The sequence below is a fragment of the Ranitomeya imitator genome, chromosome 2 (assembly GCF_032444005.1).
Source record: "Ranitomeya imitator isolate aRanImi1 chromosome 2, aRanImi1.pri, whole genome shotgun sequence".
NCBI lineage: Eukaryota > Metazoa > Chordata > Amphibia > Anura > Dendrobatidae > Ranitomeya > Ranitomeya imitator.
In genome coordinates, this window is record NC_091283.1 from 110,259,618 (window position 1) to 110,280,549 (window position 20,932).

General features: G+C 45.1%; 1 protein-coding gene across 2 annotated transcripts in view; it reads left to right on the forward strand.

Annotated features, from left to right (window-relative positions):
- The window catches only part of COL4A6 (collagen type IV alpha 6 chain), a 362,338-nt gene that overhangs the window by 337,564 nt on the left and 3,842 nt on the right, over positions 1 to 20,932 (forward strand). For both annotated transcript variants that reach the window (XM_069747144.1, XM_069747145.1), the window contains 4 exons: positions 300 to 443; positions 1,558 to 1,674; positions 6,422 to 6,613; positions 6,753 to 7,039. In XM_069747144.1, the coding sequence (XP_069603245.1) occupies positions 300 to 443; positions 1,558 to 1,674; positions 6,422 to 6,613; positions 6,753 to 7,039 (740 nt within the window). The remainder of the gene's footprint in view (positions 1 to 299; positions 444 to 1,557; positions 1,675 to 6,421; positions 6,614 to 6,752; positions 7,040 to 20,932) is intronic.

A 20,932-nucleotide genomic window follows, 5' to 3' on the forward strand; every position in this document is an offset into this window, starting at 1 on the left:
GTGTGACGATGCCAAAAGCTGCAAAATTTTGTCCCTAAATTTTACCAATTTTCAAAGCTTTTACACCAGAATTCTGTTATGACAGCTTTGATCAATCAGGCCCATCATGTACCTATCGGTGACAGTAGTTTGTGAAAACCTCATTTTTATAATTCTAGATAGTGGATGTGGTATTTGATAAGAGTTGAGTTGCCATTAATCAGGTAAGCAGTCAGCAGAATGCACAAAGTCCACTGTGATCAGTGTTTGTGAAAATTTGGATGGATCTTCCTTTTGAATTTGAGTATTTCTTCTTCCAGGTTCCCCAGGTCCAGTAGGACGCCCAGGTCTACCTCCTAGTGATGATTTTCAGTATCCTCTTGGAAATCCTGGTCTACCTGGAATTAATGGTTTTGATGGTGGGCCTGGAGATCGTGGTATACAAGGACCATCAGGACAACCTGGTATGGAAGCATAATGTATAATTATTATGTTCTCAAAAATAGATTTGTGAGGCTTTCTGCATGTACAAGGGTGAACTTCAAACTGACCTGGACATGTGCTGCAGTGAAAAGGGGGATCTTGCATGCCCTGCAGGATTTTAATGCATGACAGTGTAGTGTGTTACTAACGGTATTGTTTGAGACTGTGGTCCCAGCTTTCTTCAGGACATTGACCAGGTCATCCCATGTATTTCTGGGCTGATTTCTAACATTTCTCATAATCCTCCTTACCCCACAAGGTGAGATCTTGTATGGAGCCCCAGACTGAGGAAAATTGTCAGTCATACTGTGTTTCTACCATTTTCTAATAAATGTGCCAACAGTTGTTGCTTTCTCACCAAGCTGCTTGCCTATTGTCCTGTAGCCCATCCCAGTCTTGTGCAGGTCTACACTTTTGTCCCTGGTGTCCTTAGACAGCTCTTTGGTTTTGGCCATGGTGGAGAGCTTGGAGTGTGTTTGTGTGTTTTATACAGGTAATGAGTTCACATAGCTGCAATTAATATAGGTAATGAGTGCAGAGTAGGGGGGCTTCTTAAAGAAAAACTAACACGTCAGAGAGCCAGAATTCTTGCTGGTTGGTAGGTGATCAAATATGTATTTCATGCAATAAAATGCAATTTATTTAAAAATCATACAATGTGATTTTCTGTTTTATTTTTATTTTAAGATTCTGTCTCTCACAGGTGAAGTGTATCTATGTTAAAAATTACAGACCTCATTATTTGTAGTTGGGAAAAAGTTTCAAAATCGGCGGTGTATCAAATACTTATTTCCCCACTGTATGTAACACTATATTGTATTTGATCTCATTCACTGAATATTTACACATCAGAAGGGGACATAGTCCAGGCATTGTGCCCTGGAAACGAAGAGGGCCTGCAATTTTTTAGCATGCCTTAAACGGTCGACATTTCTCCTTTGAAATGGACTACCATAATATCTTATTTAACACCGCTTATAATACAGCCCAAATTATTATAACCGTATAATATCTACCTGTTTTGCAGAGATCTTTTTTTTTTGTAATACTTTTTTTATATTTCATATTTGTGTAAATATTAATAACCTATTTCAGGTGGAAAAGGCTTTCCTGGCAGGCAAGGACAGATGGGAAGAAATGGCCCCCCGGGTCAGCCTGGCTTTGTCGGTGATCCCGGTGAGCCTGGTATTCCAGGGCCCTCAGGATTTGAAGGTAATGATTACCTTTGTTTCAAATGTGGTTTAAAAATTGAGGATATTTTTGTGGATGTGATTAGTATTGTACTGCTTGTTTACTTGCTGTGTTTTTTGACAAATGTCCCTTGATAGCAGTGATATATCTGATATATAGTTCATGTACATTTTGTGTACGGTGTAAGTGACCTGGTGGCAGCCGGAGAATTACACCATGTTCCAAATTATTATGCAGATGACATTTTTCTTGGATTTTCCTAAATGGTCGGCGCAAATGACAGTCAGTCTAATAAAAGTCATCACCCGTTAGAGTATACATCGAATTTTATTGAGGAAACCTCCCAATGATAACAGTATAATCTCCAAAATGAATAAAAACTCACTGAAATGCACTGTTCCAAATTATTAGGCACAGTAGAATTTCTAAACATTTGATGTTTTAAAGAACTGAAAATGCTCATTTGTTGAATTTGCAGCATTAGGTCACATTCACTGAACAAAAAAGCTATTTAACTCCAAAATATCCTAACAGGCCAAGTTACATGTTAACATAGGAACCCTTTCTTTGATATCACCTTCACAATTCTTGCATCCATTGAACTTGTGAGTTTTTGGAGAGTTTCTGCTTGTATTTCTTTGCATGAAGTCAGAATAGCCTCCCAGAGCTGCTGTTTTGATGTGAACTGCCTCCCACCCTCATAGATCTTTTGCTTGATGATACTCCAAAGGTTCTCTATAGAGTTGAGGTCAGGGAAAGATGGTGGCCACACCATGAGTTTATCTTCTTTTATGCCCATAGCAGCCAATGACTCAGAGGTATTCTTTGCAGCATGAGATGGTGCATTGTCATGCATGAAGATGATTTTGCTCCTGAAGGCACGTTTCTGCTTTTTATACCATGGAAGAAAGTTGTCAGTCTGAAACTCTATATACTTTGCAGAGGTCAGTTTCACACCTTCAGGAACCTTAAAGCGCCCTACCAGCGGTTTCCTCATGGTTCCGTCCCAAAACATGACTCCTCCGCCTCCTTGCTGACGTCGCAGCCTTGTTGGGACATGGTGGCCATCCACCAACCATCCACTACTCCATCCATCTGGACCATCCAGGGTTGCGCGACACTCATCAGTAAACAAGACTGTTTGAAAATTAGTCTTCATGTATGTCTGGGCCCACTGCAACTGTTTCTGCTTGTGAACACTGTTTAGAGGTGGCCGAATAGTAGATTTATGCACCACACCAAGCCTTTGAAGGATCCTATACCTTGAGGTTCGAGGGACTCCAGAGGCACCAGCAGCTTCAAATAACTGTTTACTGGTTTGTAATGGTATTTTGGCAGCTGCTCTCTTAATCCAGTGAATTTGTCTAGCAGAAATCTTCCTCATTATGCCTTTATCTGCATGAACCCTGTCTGTGCTGTTTCAGGCACAAATCTCTTCACAGTACGATGATCACTCTTAAGTTTTCGTGAAATATCTAATGTTTTCATACCTAGTCCATGGCATTGCACTATTTAACGCTTTTCAGCAGCAGAGAGATCCTTTTTATTTCCCATATTGCTTGAAAACAGTGGCCTGCTTAATAATGTGGAACCTCATTTTTAAGTACCGTATATACTCGAGTATAAGCCGAGATTTTCAGCCCATTTTTTGGGGCTGAAAGTCCCCCTCTCGGCTTATACTCAAGTCATGCCCGGGAGTCGGCACGGGAGGGGGAGCGGTGGCTGTGTAATTATACTTACCTGCCCCCGGCGCGGTCCCTGCAGTCCCTGCTTCTTCCAGCGCTGCATCTTCTTCCTGTATTGAGTGGTCACATGGCACCGCTCATATACAGTAATGAATATGCGGGTCCACCCCCCATAGAGGTGGAGCCGCATATTCATTACTGTATATGAGCAGTGACGCTGCCCGCTCAATACAGGAAGAAGATGCAGCGCCGGGGAAGAAGCAGGGACGCAGCGCCAGGACCAGGTAAGTATACGGGGAGGGGGAGCGCTGCGCTGCACGATAGTCACCTGCTCCTCGGTCTGGGTGTCGCTCTGTCTTCAGCAGTGACGCTCAGGTGAGAGGGCGCGGTGACGTAGTCAGTGCGCACCCTCTGCTGAGCGTCAGTGCCGAAGACGGAGCCGCACGAGGAGCAGAGTGCCGGGGTCCTGAGCGAAGAGAGGGGAGTATGTGATTTTTTTTTTATGGCAGCCACAGCATATGGGGCAAGTGGCTGTGCAGAGCATCTTATGGGGCCATATTTGTGCAGCATTATAAGGGGCAAGTAGCTGTGCAGAGCATCTTATGGGGCCATACTTGTGCAGAATTATATGGGGCAAGTAGCTGTGCAGAGCATCTTATGAGGCCATACTTGTGCAGCATTATATGGGGCAAGTAGCTGTGCAGAGCATCTTATGGGGCCATACTTGTGCAGCATTATATGGGGCAAGTAGCTGTGCAGAGCATCTTATGGGGCCATACTTGTGCAACATTATATGGGGCAAGTAGCTGTGCAGAGCATCTTATGGGGCCATACTTGTGCAGCATTATATGGGGCAAGTAGCTGTGCAGAGCATCTTATGGGGCCATACTTGTGCAGCATTATATGGGGCAAGTAGCTGTGCAGAGCATCTTATGGGGCCATACTTGTGCAGCATTATATGGGGCAAGTAGCTGTGCAGAGCATCTTATGGGGCCATACTTGTGCAGCATTATATGGGGCAAGTAGCTGTGCAGAGCATCTTATGGGGCCATACTTGTGCAACATTATATGGGGCAAGTAGCTGTGCAGAGCATCTTATGGGGCCATACTTGTGCAACATTATATGGGGCAAGTAGCTGTGCAGAGCATCTTATGGGGCCATACTTGTGCAACATTATATGGGGCAAGTAGCTGTGCAGAGCATCTTATGGGGCCATACTTGTGCAGCATTATATGGGGCAAGTGGTTGTACGGAGCATCTGTATGGGGCCATACTTGTGCAGCATTATAAGGGGCAAGTGGCTGTACGGAGCATCTGTATGGGGCCATAACGCTTGTGCAACACTATATGGGGCAAGTGGCTGTACGGAGCACTATAATGGGGCCATAACACTTGTGCAGCATTATATGGGGCAAGTAGCTGTGCAGAGCATCTGTATTGGGCCATAACACTTGTGCAGCACTATATGGGTCAAGTGACTGTACGGAGCATCTTATGGGGCCATAACACTTGTGCAGCACTATATAGGGCAAATATCTCTATGGAGCATCTTATGAGGCCCTTATTACTCTTTATGCAGCATTATATGGGACATATTTTAATGTGGAGCATCTAATGGGGCCCATCAAACTTTATGAAGCATTATATGGGGCTCCTGATTCAATATGGATATTCAAAAACACAACCTTCTGATGTCTCAATTAATTTTACTTTTATTGGTATCTATTTTTACTTTTGACATTTACCGGTAGGTGCTGCATTTTCCACCCTAGGCTTATACTCTAGTCATTAAGTTTTCCCAGTTTTTTGTGGCAAAATTAAGGGGGTCGGCTTATACTCGGGTCGGCTTATACTCAAGTATATACGGTAGTTTTCTTTTAATTAGAATAACCTGGAAAACTAATTATCACGTGTTTAAGATTGATTTCAGTGATCCATTGAGCCCTGAGACACAACACCATCCACAAGTTTATTTGAAAAACAAAACAATTAAATTTTTATGACACTTAAATCCAATTTGCATAATAATTTGGAACACAGTGTATACTGTATTAAATAGCTTTTTTACACCAGCACCTCTTACAGTGGTTTGCTGCTTTAGACACTGCGTTAAGTTCAACTCTTTTCATCTCTGAACCAATTTGGCCTGAACATTGTAATTCCACCATGTGCATTAGACCTCTCTTCTGATAACGTGTATCACTAAGATTAGACCATTCCTGAAATCTGTCTCCTGTCGTTGAGGGAATCAAAAAGATAAAGCAAGTGACACCCAACCTGTCCGCTACAAGCTTAGGGATCATTCTGATGTCAGTTTTTCTTGTACAAGTGCTATGTGTGTTTTTCTCAGAAATCAGTGGCACCTATGGTAGTGTCTGGGTTAGTGCACCTGTCCCATTTTCTTTTTGTCAGACCAAATGGTCCACACAACCTCAAGTAGACTTACCTGATCAAAATCACTAATGCAACTCTTTGGTTTCTTGAAAAAAAAAATCAGACAGCTCTCTGATGCTGTCCATCTTTCATGAACTGTTTGATATGAAGAGCTTGAGAGACCTCAATCCGTTTTTTTATACACCGCCCTGAAAAAAAACGATGAAATTCTGACCAAATTCTGATGGCAACACTTGACAGTGACCAAACTCTGATGGCACACTAATAAAAACACTGGTGAGATGCTGAACGTATTTTTTTGTGTAAGAGAAAAATCACTGACGTCTGAATAAGCCCTTACACAAATATGGAGCACATCCATATATATTAGATCTTATGTCTATAATAACCATCATCATTATTTTGTAGTTTCATTATCGCCAGAAGTGTTTTAAAATTGGTGGAAGCAATAAACATACATTACAGATCATAGAAATAAATGAACTATACCCATGGGATGAAAGGAGGAAGGACGCTAGTGTTGAGTTGCATTCAGTCTGATAGGAGCGGAAAGCCACCCGTCACCGACTCTGCCTCATAAGTGGAGCCTCCCTTGGAGGTTGGTTAGTGGCATTGGTGTATGCAGAGGATAAGTAACTGTATTAGGCCAGTGTCATCTAATGGTTTGTACATTTCTTCATGATGGCAGGTTCACCAGGAAAGGAAGGCACCGTAGGATTACCTGGCATGCCTGGGCGGAGTGTGAGTGTTGGCTACACTTTAGTAAAACACAGCCAGGCTGAACAGATTCCGCCATGTCCTGTTGGAATGAACAAGCTTTGGGATGGATACAGTCTACTCTATGTAGAAGGACAGGAAAAGGCCCATAATCAAGACCTTGGTAAGTCATCTGCGAGATCTGAGGTGGAAGACGGTGAGATATCTAGTTATCTGATTATCGGTTGGTTAATGGGTGGAATGATTTTGTGTTCGCGCGCCGCTCTTGAATGATTACGTCCGTTTCTCATTTATTTATTTAGGTCTTGCCGGATCCTGCTTACCTCGATTTAGCACCATGCCTTTTATTTATTGCAATATCAATGAGGTTTGTTACTATGCTAGTAGGAATGATAAGTCTTACTGGCTCTCCACTACGGCTCCTATTCCCATGATGCCAGTAGCCAGCACACAAATTAGAAACTACATTAGCCGCTGCTCTGTGTGCGAGGCTCCATCCCAAGCTGTGGCTGTTCATAGCCAAGACATCACAATCCCGCAATGCCCAGAAGGGTGGAGGAGCCTTTGGATAGGATACTCTTTCCTTATGGTAAGTTTTCCATTATTAATTTAAACTTTCTTATGAGGCCGAGTTCAGATAAGTGTATGCAAAATAATCAGTTTTCACCCTGAAAAAAAAACAAATGTTTTTACTGTCTGTATTGTGTCCCATATGTCAATTTTTCACATGGTTTTTTTTTTTATACATCCGTGTGCCCTTCATATATAAATCAATACTAGAGGTGAAGTACAGCTTTTTATCTTAATAATTGTAATGAATCCATGAAAAATGCATAATATACAAATGGTAACCAGAATATGACCCATTTTTTGTGCATCCATTAACATATGATGGGCGAGTTTGATTCAGAATACCGATTACAATTGCCGCATCCGCTATTTTGAACACGCAACCATGGGTCCATATGTAAAACCAGCAATGAAAGAAACGCAAATGCACTCACCAAAATGCAGTTTCAAGTGTCCTTTATTGCAACACCAAGCGGTACATTCTTCACGGCACGTATACAGCATCACTGAGTTTATACAGAGGGTGAGATCTCGCTCTTTAACGGTGAGGAGAGACTATGGAGTCCCAGAAAGTCAGGTCCTTTTGGAAGACATTAAGGATGCCATGGACCACTTTTACTAATACCGTATATACTCGTGTATAAGCCGAGTTTTCAGCACTTTTTTGTGCTGAAAATAGGCCCCCCCCTTCCCGGCTTATATACGAATCATTGTCCAGAAAGCCGGCGGGGGAGGGGGAGCGGCAGAGCAGCAGGTCACAGAAGCAGGAGCCGGCAGCTGTGGCTAAAGCCTGTGCCACTGCTAAGGAGAAATGAATATTAATTTCTCTTATTGCCTACACAGTGACAGCTGCATCCGTCGTCTTTTAGAAGACATCTTACCCACCCTCCAGCATGCCCTCGCAGCATCTCGTTGGTGCCGGCTTCCAGTTGCTCTTCCTGTGCTGAGCAATCACGTGACACCGCTCATTAAGGTAATGAATATGCACACGTCTCCACTCCCATAGGCACGGAGGGAATAATATTAATTACCTTCGTGAGTGGTGCCACGTGATTGCTCAGCACAGAAAGAGCAACTGGAAACTGGCACCAACGAGATGCTGCGATGGCATGCTGGAGGGTGAGTAGGATGGTTTTTTTTTGTAATAGGAAGCATGCATACAAGGACGAAAGGGAGGTAGCCACATATACCAGGACAGAATAGGGAAGCCACGCATACCAGGACAGGGGAGCCACGCATTCCAGGACAGCGACGGGGGAGCCACGCATACCAACACAGGGATGAGGTGACAATGCATACCTGGCTTATACTCGAGTCAATAAGCTTACCCAGTTTTCCATGGCAAAATTAGGTGCCTCAGCTTATACTTGAGTCGGCTCATACTCGAGTATATATGGTAAGTGATATTTAGAAAATTCTCGTCCATGTTTCCAGTACATGTATCCTTTTTTTTATCAAATGCCACAGTTACCTATTATAACCTCGGCTGCTACCCATATGTCCATGTAATTACACAGACTGCGTGTCCCTGCAAAGTACACGGGGGAAACATGTCCTTTTTTCCCCCCAACAGCACAGCTGCCAAGGGCCTGAACAAGTCCATGGATCTGTGAAAAACACAACATCCAGACAGCATTAGTGTTTAACATCGCAAATTATAGTAGTAGCTTTGTAATTTATTTATCAATTCTTTAAAAACAACGATGACACACGGATGGTAAAAACGGACACAATGATGGAAAACACTGACACCAGTACTGTTTTTTTACGTACCTGTTTTACATGGACGTGTGTTTCCTCCACAAACAGTTAATTTTAATCAATAGTGCATCTCATAAAATTAGAATATCATGAAAACGTTAATTTATTTCAGTCCTTTAATACAAAAACTGAAACTCATATATTAGATAGTCATTACAAACAGAGTGATCCATTTCAAGTGTTTTTCTGTTAATGTTGAGGACTATGACTTACAGCCAACGAAAACCCAATAGTCATTATCTCAGTAAATTATAATTAACAAAAAACACCTGCAAAGGCTTCCTAAGCGTTTAAAAGGTCCCTTAATCTTAGTCTGTTTCAGCAGCTCCAGAAGACTGCTGACTTGACAGATGTCCAGAAGGCAGTTACTGACACACTCCACGAGGGTAAGCCACAAAAGGTCATTGCTAAAGAAGCTGGCTGCACACAGAGTGCTGTATCCAAGCATATTAATGGAAAGTTGAGTGGAAGGAAAAAGTGTGGTAGAAAAAGGTGCACAAGCAACCGGGATAACCGCAGCCTTGAAAGGATTAAGAAAAGGATAGTCAAAAATTTGGGGGAGATTAACAAGGAAGGGACTGCTGATGGAGTCATTGCTTCAAGATCCACCACACACAAATGTATCCAGGACATGGGCTACAAGTGTCGCATTCCTTGTGTCAAGACACTCGTGACCAATAGACAACACTAGAAGCGTCTTACCTAGGCCAAGGAGAAAAAGAACTGGACTGTTGCTCAGTCGTCCAAGTTGTTGTTTTCAGATGAAAGTAAATTTTTGCATTTCATTTGGAAATCAACGTCCCAGAGTCTGGAGGAAGATTGGAATCTCACACAATCCAAGCTGCTTGAGGTCTAGTGTGAAGTCTCCACAATCAGTGATGATTTGGGGAGCCATGTCATCTGCTGGTGTAGGTCCACTGTGTTTTATCAAGACCAAAGTCAGCGCAGCCGTCTACCAGGAAACTTTACAGCACTTCATTCTTCCCTCTGCCGACAAGCTTTTTGGAGATGGAAATTTAATTCTTCAGCAGGACTTGGCACCTGTCCACACTGCCAAAAGCACCAATACCTGGTTTAAAAACAACAGTATCACTGTGCTTGATTGGTCAGAAAACTCACCTGACCTTGGTATTGTCAAGAGGAAGATGAGAAACACCAGACCCAACCAATGCAGAGGAGCTGAAGGCTGCTATCAAAGCAACTTGGGCTTCTATAACACCCCAGCAGTACCACAGGCTGATCGCCTCCATGTCACACCACATTGATGCAATAATTGATGCCAAAGGGGCCCCGACCAAGTATTGGGTGTTTTTACCGAACATACATTTCAGTCGTCCAACATTTCGGATGTTAAAATCATTATTTCAAGCTGGTGTTAATAAAGTATTCTAATTTACGGAGATAATGACTTTTGGATTTTCATTTGCTGTAAGCCATAATCATCAACATTAACAGAAATAAACACTTGAAATAGATAACTCTGTTTATAACGTCTGTATATAATATACAAGTTTCACTTTTTGTACCTAAGAAGTGAAATAAATTAACTTTTTGATGATATTCACCTGTAAGTTCCACAACTGGATGTGTATAAAAAATTGTAAATGTGTCCCTGCTGTGTACTGTGTAATGAGTGCACCTGACCGTGCAGGGACATGGTCTGCTCATACCACAGCTCCTGGGCAGGGGAGGAAGTAAAATAGTATACAGAGAGAACAGCAGGGGATCAGATGATTCTTTCTGTGAGGTAAAACATTTCCCTGCCTCTTAAACAATGTTTTACTTCAAAGAAATAATCATCTGTGATCCCGTGCTGTCCTGTCTGTATACTCTTTAGCTTCCTCCCCTGGCCAGGAGCTGTAGTATGATCAGACCATGTTCCTGCACGGTCAGACACTGACCTTACACAGCATGGGACATTTATAAGATTATCTCAGCACAGGAACATTTTATTTAAACACATCCAATTGTGGAACTTATTATTATTCCAAGATCTATTGATTAAAATTAACTTTTGCTAGTGGGAAAACACCTTTAAGTCCACAGTTCAGGCCCAGTACATAAGCACTCTAAAAACGCCATTCTTTGTGACATTTAAAATCAAAATATTGATTTTTGTGTTACTCACCGTAAAATCCTTTTCTCTGAGATGCTCATTGGGGGACACACAACTGTGGGGTGTATGCTACTACCGCCAGGAGGCTGACACTAAGTAAACATATAAAAAAGTTGGCTCCTCCACCATATACACCCTGACACTGGCCGCAGGGGAACCCAGTTTGGTGCAAACCGCAGTAGAACGTAAAATAAATCAGCTTTAATACAGGAACAACATGTCTAGAACAAACCCCACCGACTGATAAACTTGAAAAAATAAAAAAGGAGCCATCTGGCTTACATGGTGGGAGCTGTTTCCCCCCCAATGAACGTCTCGGAGAAAAGGATTTTACGGTGAGTAACACAAAAATCCATATTTCTCCTTCATCTCATTGGGGGACACAGGACTGTGGGATGTCCAAAAGCAGTCCCTGGGTGGGGGATTGACTCAACGGAATAAACCCTAGGCACTTACCGCCTATAGGTGCGCTACCGCTGCCTGAAGAATCCTTCTACCCAGACTTGCATCCGCAGAAGTCAGAGTATGGAAATTATAGTGTTTGGAAAAGGTGTGTAGACTGGACCAGGTTGCCACCTTGCAAACCTGTTCTTCCGATGCCTGGTGCCGAAGCGCCCACTGCCCGAGAGGAGTGTGCCCTTATCCCAGTCAGAACGACAGCGCCCTTGATACGGTTTGACTCCTGAACAGTCAATCGTATCCACCTGGCTATGGTCGATCTTGAGGTAGCAAGTCCCTTCCTGCGACCCTCAGGAAGGACGAACAGTGTTTCCGTCTGACGGAAAGATTCCGTTCGTGAAACATACCTCCTGAGCGCTCTCACTAGATCCAGCGTATGGAGAGCCTTTTCCACACGGTGCGTTGGCGCCGGGCAAAACGAAGGCAAAGCAATGTCCTCGTTGATGTGGAACGAGGAAACCACCTTTGGCAAAAAAGAGGGTGCTGGCCTGAGTACCACCTTATCCTGATGGAACCGTAAAAATGGAGCTCAGCAGGACAGAGCCGCCAGTTTCGAGACCCGCCTAATGGATGTTATGGTCACTAAGAAAACGACCTTCCAGGAAAGGTATGTCAAGGAAACGTCCTGAAGAGGCTGGAAAGGGGATTCCTGCAGGGCACTTAAGACCAAGTTGAGGTACCAAGCGTCCAGGGGGGCCTTGTAAGGCGGTACCATGGGAGCAACGCCCTGTATGAAAGTTTTCACCTGTAAATTGGTAGCGATCCTGCGCTGAAAATGAACCGACAAGGCTGATATTTGTCTTTTGAGGGTACCTGGTGCAAGACCTGAATCCAGGCCAGCTTGGGGGAACGCTAAAATGTTAGGGATAGAGAAACGAAGCGGGGAGAGACCACACTTTTTGCACCATATGAAGAAAACTTTCTAGGTGTGATGGTAAATACGTGCTGAGACGGGCTTCCAGGCGCTAATCATAGTAGCGGCTACCTTCTAGGACAACCCAGCCTGGGTTAGAATCCAAGATTCAATGACCAGGCCATTAAACACAGGGCCCCTGAGTTCTGGTGGTAGATCGGGCCCTGGGAGAGAAGATCCGGGCGCTCTGGTAGCCGCCAAGGAGCTTCGGCGAGCAGCTGAACTAGGTCTGCGTACCATGACCGACGAGGCCAGTCTGGGGCGACCAGAATTGGTGGGACCCCTTCTGTCTTGATTTTCTTGACTACCTTCGGGAGTAGTGCCAGAGGGGGAAACAGATATGGGAGGCGAAACTGGTTCCAGGGTAGAACTAACGCGTCCACGGCGATTGCTTGTGGATCCTGATATCGGGCAACAAACCTGGGTACTTTGGCATTTATCCCAGAGGCCATCAGGTCCACGTCCGGAGTTCCCCAGCGTTGGCAAACCAGCCGGAAAACGTCGAGATGGAGTGACCACTCCCCGGACGCCAGACCCTGACGGCTGAGAAAATCCGCCACCCAGTTCTCTTTGCCCGGATGTGGACTGCAGAGATCACCAAGTGGTTTTTCTCAGCCCAGTAGAGGGCCTGTCTTACCTCGTGCATGGCTGCCCAGCTGTGGGTACCCACTTGATGATTTATGTATGCCACGGCCTTGGCATTGTCCGATTGAATCCGGACAGGGCTCTTTAATCTTTTGCTGCAGGAGAAAATTGCTTTTCCCTCCTGTGGTGTCAGAATTGAGCTGATCCAATTTTTCGCCGAATAATCGGCCACTCCGATAGGGCAGAGCAGTAAGGGACTTTTTTTGAGGTAGCATCCGCCCGCCATGTCCTCAACCATAAAGCCCTTCTAATAGAAATTGCGTTTGCGGCAGCCAATGGTGCACAATTTGCCACATCCAATGACACAATCAGATAGCTTCCTGCCAGAGTGATCTGATTCGAGATCTCGGCCACCTCTGATGGCAGGTCCCTATCCTGTAGGGCACTACTCAAAGATGATATGGCCTTGGCTACCCAAGTTGCCGCAAAGGAGGGCGAGAGAGCTGAGGCCTCAAACACTGAACGAGCCAGGCCTTCTACTAGTCAATCAGTTGGATTCCTAATAGAAGAACCACTAGGAAGGGATAACGTTTTAGAAGCCAAACGTGATACGGGAGGGTCTACCGAAGGGGATTCTGCCCACTTTTTACGGAGCTCGGGCAAAAGGATATCTTGCATTCAGAGCCTTTTGCCCCGAGAAACGCTTGTCTGGCCACTCCCTGTAACATTGCACTAAATCCTCTCAGGATGACTTCAAAATACTCTGAGGTCAAGGTGGATTCATTATTTAACCCCAGGGTGAGGCTGATGGCTTCAATGAGACTATCGACTGTCTCCTGGTAATTTGGCGCTTCAAATTGAGGCACCCTTCGGAATCGTAGCCCGAACCCTGTTCGCTATCCTCCGCTGGAGGGCGAGCGAGAGACGGAACTCATGGATGTAGAAGCATCAGACTGAACGGGTGACGCTGTGTGGGTTCGTTTCCCCCCGCGTCTGCCTAGAGCAGCTCCTGCAGGCCGGAGGCTCCTGTGAGATGGAGGACCCCTCCAAGACAGGCGAACCACTGCCCCTAGCCCTAACTGGGGTCTGTAGGGACTCTATTGCTCTCTTTAGAGACGCCATAGACTGCGACAGAGATAAGGCCCATTCCGGGGGTCCTGACACACTGGGCTCAGTCCCAGGGGAGGGCTCCTGAGCGCGTTCGGAATTTCAGGCCTCACAGAGACGACTACTCTGGGCATACAGAAAATTGGACCGACAGGTAAGACATGAGGTATATAATACCGTATGAGTCTTGGTCATTCTAGACATGCTGGACCTGCTGCCGATATAATCTGAGGGTGAATTTGGATAAGGCGCAGGAATAAAGTGTAGCTGCCAGGCTGGGGGAGTAGCACTTACCCCAGTCCTAAGTCCCCGGCCATCCCGTGGAACACATCACAGGGCGCAGCAGACGACTTCGGCAATGTCTCCTGTCTTAGAGATGACAAGCGCTCCCAGCTGGAGGGTGGTTCCGCCGGAAAATAGAAATATGGGTGGACTTTCTGCCCGGGGCCTAGCGGTGGTCGAAGCCGGGGGCTAAAATTTCTTCGAGAATAGAGGGGGCGGACCCGCCGAAAGATGATGCGGTTAAGAGGGCGGGACTTCCGCCCGCAGCCTAGCTCCCCAGAAGCCAGGGGCTAAATTTTCCGGTGGCCACCCAAGAATGGAGGGGGCGGACCCGCCAGATTATGCGGCTAAGAGGGCGGGACTTCCGCCCACGGCCTAGCGCTGCCAGAAGCTGGGACTAAAGACTAAATTTCCGGTGCCCGCCGCGAGGCCCCCGGAAGGCCTAGAGAAGCAGAACCTCCGTCGCCCACCAATCCGGACCTCCGACAGCAGGTCCGACAAAACAGGGACAAGGAAGCGCATAGGAGCGCCAGGAAGAACGCTGCAGCCGGAGCCCTCTCAGCCCCTGCAAAGGATCCAGCTTTAGGTTAGAGGGGGGCTGTATAAATGGAGGTGCAGGTATCCTAGCTCCATCTTCCCTTCAGGGGATGAGAAGAGGGACCGTCCACCTCCTTCCATCACCGCAGTCTTAGCATTGGTGATGCAGTGGGGGGCGGCCGCACGGACTGCACATATGCACCTGTACAGCCTAAGGTTTCTATACCTTAGGGTGGTCAGGGCTGAGTCTGGAATCTTGTCCCACGTTGCGGGAGAGGGTACGTGGAGGCGACACTCCACGTGCTCGCCTGTTGTTGGTTTGGGGAGATAAGACCCCTTCAAAAGGGTCCGTCGCCCCTGTCTAGTCTTCATGGTAAAAAAAAACCCGAAAAAACCACGAGGTCTGGAAAAACCCAGACATGTGCCTCCTAAAGACACTAAGCATGAACTGGGTTCTCCTGCGGCCAGTGTCAGGGTGTATACGGCGGAGGAGCTAACTTTTTTTATGTTTACTTAGTGTCAGCCTCCTAGCTGCAGTAGCATACACCCACTGTCCTGTGTCCTCCAATGAGACGAAGGAGAAATCATGACATTAATTTCTTAACTAGGGCACATCCATGAACGTGTGTGTATGTGTATATATATATATATATATATATATATATATATATATATATATATATATAATATAAGTTTAGTTATTCTAATTATTGATCATCCTATGAAAGGTTCTGAACATCCAATACCATATTTTGCTTCCTTTTCTCTGAGCATCGGGAATGAAAGGTGACGCTTCCGCCTCTTTGTTTAAAACAACTTCTAAAAGAGCATGAATTAGGTTGATAAAACAGTATTTTCAACATGATTTGTGAGAGTGAAGGAATTAAAATAAGGTAATGGAGCATAATACAAACATATATAACCTTTCAAAGGCTGATCTAGAATTTAAACCAAAAAATAGTTAAACTTTAATGTCATTTTCTAAAGCCATATTGAAAGGCCTGCAGTGGCAGTCCAGTAATCCCAATGCAAAGCAGTGGCTACATGTGATCACAGCCTTAGAGAAAAACACTAAATTCATTCTAAAAACACACTTTATATTTTCGTCACTTGACATCATACCAGCTCTCTATTCTTGTGACACAAGCAGAGTCATGAAGCCATGTTAAACATATATACACTAGCTATTGAACCCGTTCTACGCCCGGGTGGCGAGCATTTATATTGGTATATGGTCTCCATCCTGGTATGTGCTGCTCCATCCTGCATCCCCATCTTGTCATGTGCTGCTCCATCCTGCATCCCCATCCTGTCATGTGCTGCTCCATCCTGCGCCCCCGTTCTGTCATGTGCTGCTCCCATCCTGCGCCCCCGTTCTGTCATGTGCTGCTCCCATCCTGCGCCCCCGTTCTGTCATGTGCTGCTCCCATCCTGCGCCCCCGTTCTGTCATGTGCTGCTCCCATCCTGCGCCTCCATTCTGTCATTTGCTGCTCCCATCCTGTCATGTGCTGCTCCTATCCTGCGCCCCCGTTCTGTCATGTGCTGCTCCCATCCTGCGCCCCCGTTCTGTCATATGCTGCTCCCATCCTGCGCCCCCGTTCTGTCATGTGCTGCTCCCATCCTGCGCCCCCGTTTTGTCATTTGCTGCTCCCATCCTGTCATGTGCTGCTCCCATCCTGCGCCCCCGTTCTGTCATGTGCTGCTCCCATCCTGCGCCCCCGTTCTGTCATGTGCTGCTCCCATCCTGCGGCACCGTTCTTTAACCCCTCTGTGACCTTAGACGTACTATCCCGTCGAGGTGCCCTGGGCTTATCTGACCCTGGACGGGATAGTACGTCATAGCCGATCGGCCGCGCTCACGGGGGGAGCGCGGCCGATCGCGGCCGGGTGTCAGCTGCTTATCGCAGCTGACATCCGGCACTATGTGCCAGGAGCGGTCACGGACCGCCCCCGGCACATTAACCCCTGGCACACCGCGATCAAAGATGATCGCGATGTGCCGGCGGTGCAGGGAAGCACCGCGCAGGGAGGGGGCTCCCTGCGGGCTTCCCTGAGCCCCCCGCAGCAACGCGATGTGATCGCGTTGCTGCGAGGGTCTCCTCACCTCCCTCCCTGCTCGAGCCCCGGATCCAAGATGGCCGCGGATCCGGGTCCTGCAGGGAGGGAGGTGGCTTCACAGAGCCTGCTTAGAGCAGGCACTGTGAAGGCTGCAGCGCTGCATGTCAGATCAGTGATCTGACAGAGTGCTGTGCAAACTGTCAGATCACTGATCTGTGATGTCCCCCCCTGGGACAAAGTAAAAAAGTAAAAAAAAAAATTTCCAAATGTGTAAAAAAAATTAAAAAAAATATTCCAAAATAATGAAAAAAAATATATATATTATTCCCATAAATACATTTCTTCATCTAAATAAAAAAAAAAAAACAATAAAAGTACACATATTTAGTATCGCCGCGTCCGTAACGACCCGACCTATAAAACTGTCCCACTAGTTAACCCCTTCAGTAAACACCGTAAGAAAAAAAAAAAAAAAACACGAGGCAAAAAACAACGCTTTATTATCATACCGCCGAACAAAAAGTGGAATAACACGCGATCAAAAGGACAGATATAAATAACCATGGTACCGCTGAAAGCGTCATATTGTCCCGCAAAAAAAGAGCCGCCATACAGCATCATCAGCAAAAAAATAAAAAAGTTATAGTCCTGAGAATAAAGCGATGCAAAAATAATTATTTTTTCTGTAAAATAGTTTTTATCGTATAAAAGCACCAAACCATAAAAAAATGATATAAATGAGGTATCGCTGTAATCGTACTGACCCGAAGAATAAAACTGATTTATCAATTTTACCAAACGCGGAACGGTATAAACGCCTCCCCCAATAGAAATTCATGAATAGCTGGCTTTTGGTCATTCTTCCTCACAAAAATCGGAATAAAAAGCGATAAAAAAATGTCACGTGCCCAAAAATGTTTTCAATAAAAACGTCAACTCGTCCCGCAAAAAACAAGACCTCACATGACTCTGTGGACCAAAATATGGAAAAATTATAGCTCTCAAAATGTGGTATTGCAAAAAATATTTTTTGCAATAAAAAGGGTCTTTCAGTGTGTGACGGCTGCCAATCATAAAAATCCGCTAAAAAACTCGCTATAAAAGTAAATCAAACCCCCCTTCATCACCCCCTTAGTTAGGGAAAAATAAAAAAAAATGTATTTATTTCCATTTTCCCATTAGGGCTAGGGTTAGGGCTAGGGTTAGGGCTAGGGTTAGGGCTAGGGTTAGGGCTAGGGTTAGGGCTAGGGCTAGGGTTAGGGCTAGGGTTAGGGCTAGGGTTAGGGCTAGGGTTAGGGTTAGGGTTGGGGCTACAGTTAGGGTTGGGGCTAAAGTTAGGGTTAGGGTTTAGATTACATTTACAGTTGGGAATAGGGTTGGGATTAGGGTTAGGGGTGTGTCAGGGTTAGAGGTGTGGTTAGGGTTACCGTTGGAATTAGGGTTAGGGGTGTGTTTAGATTAGGGTTTCAGTTATAATTGGGGGGTTTCCACTGTTTCGGCACATCAGGGGCTCTCCAAACACGACATGGCGTCCGATCTCAATTCCAGCCAATTCTGCGTTGAAAAAGTAAAACAGTGCTCCTTCCCTTCCGAGCTCTCCTGTGTGCCCAAACAGGGGTTTACCCCAACATATGGGGTATCAGCGTACTCAGGACAAATTGGACAACAACTTTTGTGGACCAATTTCTCCTGTTACCCTTGGGAAAATACAAAACTGGGGGCTAAAAAATAATTTTTGTGGGAAAACAAAAAGATTTTTTATTTTCACGGCTCTGCGTTATAAACTGTAGTGAAACACTTGGGGGTTCAAAGTTCTCACAACACATCTAGATAAGTTCATTGAGGGGTCTAGTTTCCAATATGGGGTCACTTGTGGGGGGTTTCTACTGTTTAGGTACATTAGGGGCTCTGCAAACGCAATGTGACGCCTGCAGACCAATCCATCTAAGTCTGCATTCCAAATGATGCTCCTTCCCTTCCGAGCCCTCCCATGCGCCCAAACGGTGGTTCCCCCCCACATATCGGGTATCAGCGTACTCAGGACAAATTGGACAACAACATTTAGGGTCCAATTTCTCCTGCTAACCTTGGAAAAATACAAAACTGGGGGCTAAAATATAATTTTTGTGGAAAAAAAAATATTTTTTATTTGCATGGCTCTGCGTTATAAACTGTAGTGAAATACTTGGGGGTTCAAAGCTCTCACAACACATCAAGATGAGTTCCTTAGGGGGTCTACTTTCCAAAATGGTGTCACTTGTGGGGGGTTTCTACTGTTTAGGTACATTAGGGGCTCTGCAAACGCAATGTGACGCCTGCAGACCATTCCATCTAAGTCTGCATTCCAAATGGCGCTCCTTCCCTTCCGAACCCTCCCATGCGCCCAAACGGTGGTTCCCCCCCACATATGGGGTATCAGCGTACTCAGGACAAATTGGACAACAACTTTTGGGGTCCAATTTCTCCTGTTACCCTAGGGAAAATACAAAACTGGGGGCTAAAAAATAATTTTTGTGGGAAAAAAATTTTGTTTTATTTTTATGGCTCTGCATTATAAACTTCTGTGAAGCCCTTGGTGGGTCAAAGTGCTCACCACACATCCAGATAAGTTCCTTAGGGGGTCTACTTTCCAAAATGGTGTCACTTGTGGGGGGTTTCAATGTTTAGGCACATCAGTGGCTCTCCAAACGCAACATGGCGTCCCATCTCAATTTCTGTCAATTTTGCATTGAAAAGTCAAACTGCGCTCCTTCCCTTCCGAGCTCTCCCATGCGCCCAAACAGTGGTTTACTGCCACATATGGGGTATCAGCGTACTCAGGACAAATTGGACAACAACTTTTGAGGTCCAATTTCTTCTCTTACCCTTGGAAAAATAAAAAATTGGGGGCAAAAATATAATTTTTGTGAAAAAATATGATTTTTTATTTTTACGGTTCTGCATTATAAACTTCTGTGAAGCACTTGGTGGGTCAAAGTGCTCACCACACATCCAGATAAGTTCCTTAGGGGGTCTACTTTCCAAAATGGTGTCACTTGTGGGGGGTTTCAATGTTTAGGCACATCAGTGGCTCTCCAAACGCAACATGGCGTCCCATCTCAATTCCTGTCAATTTTGCATTGAAAAGTCAAACAGCGCTCCTTCCCTTCCGAGCTCTCCCATGCGCCCAAACAGTGGTTTACTGCCACATATGGGGTATCAGCGTACTCAGGACAAATTGGACAACAACTTTTTGGGTCCAATTTCTCCTGTTACCCTTGGTAAAATAAAACAAATTGGAGCTGAAGTAAATTTTTTGTGTAAAAAAGTTAAATGTTCATTTTTATTTAAACATTCCAAAAATTCCTATTAAACACCTGAAGGGTTAATAAACTTCTTGAATGTGGTTTTGAGCACCTTGAGGGGTGCAGTTTTTAGAATGGTGTCACACTTGGGCATTTTCTATCATATAGACCCCTCAAAATGACTTCAAATGAGACGTACTTTTAACCCTTATAACTCCCTAACAAAAAAAAAATTGGTTCCAAAATTATGCTGATGTAAAGGAGACATGTGGGAAATGTTACTTATTAAGTATTTTGTGTGACATATCTCCGTGATTTAATTGCATAAAAATACAAAGTTTGAAAATTGCGAAATTTTCAAAATTTTCGCCAAATTTCCGTTTTTTTCACAAATAAACGCAGGTACTATCAAAGAAATTTTACCACTATCATGAAGTACAATATGTCACGAGAAAACAATGTCAGAATCACCAGGATCCGTTGAAGCGTTTCGGAGTTATAACCTCATAAAGGGACAGTGGTCAGAATTGTAAAAATTGGCCTGGTCATTAACGTGCAAACCACCCTTGGGGGTAAAGGGGTTAATTTGCTGCTCCCATCCATATGCCCCATACGCTGCTCCATAATATATGCCCCGTATCAGGTGGCGTAAGTAACAAATAGCTGTGGCATGAAGTGCCATGGCCTCATGCCACAGCAATTTGTTACTTGCGCCACCTGATTCCTTTCCGCCGCCATTTTCTTGGTCCTCCTGCTGGCGGAATCAGCGCCTGCGCAGTCCGCGCTTTCCGGCGCCATTTTCTTGAAGA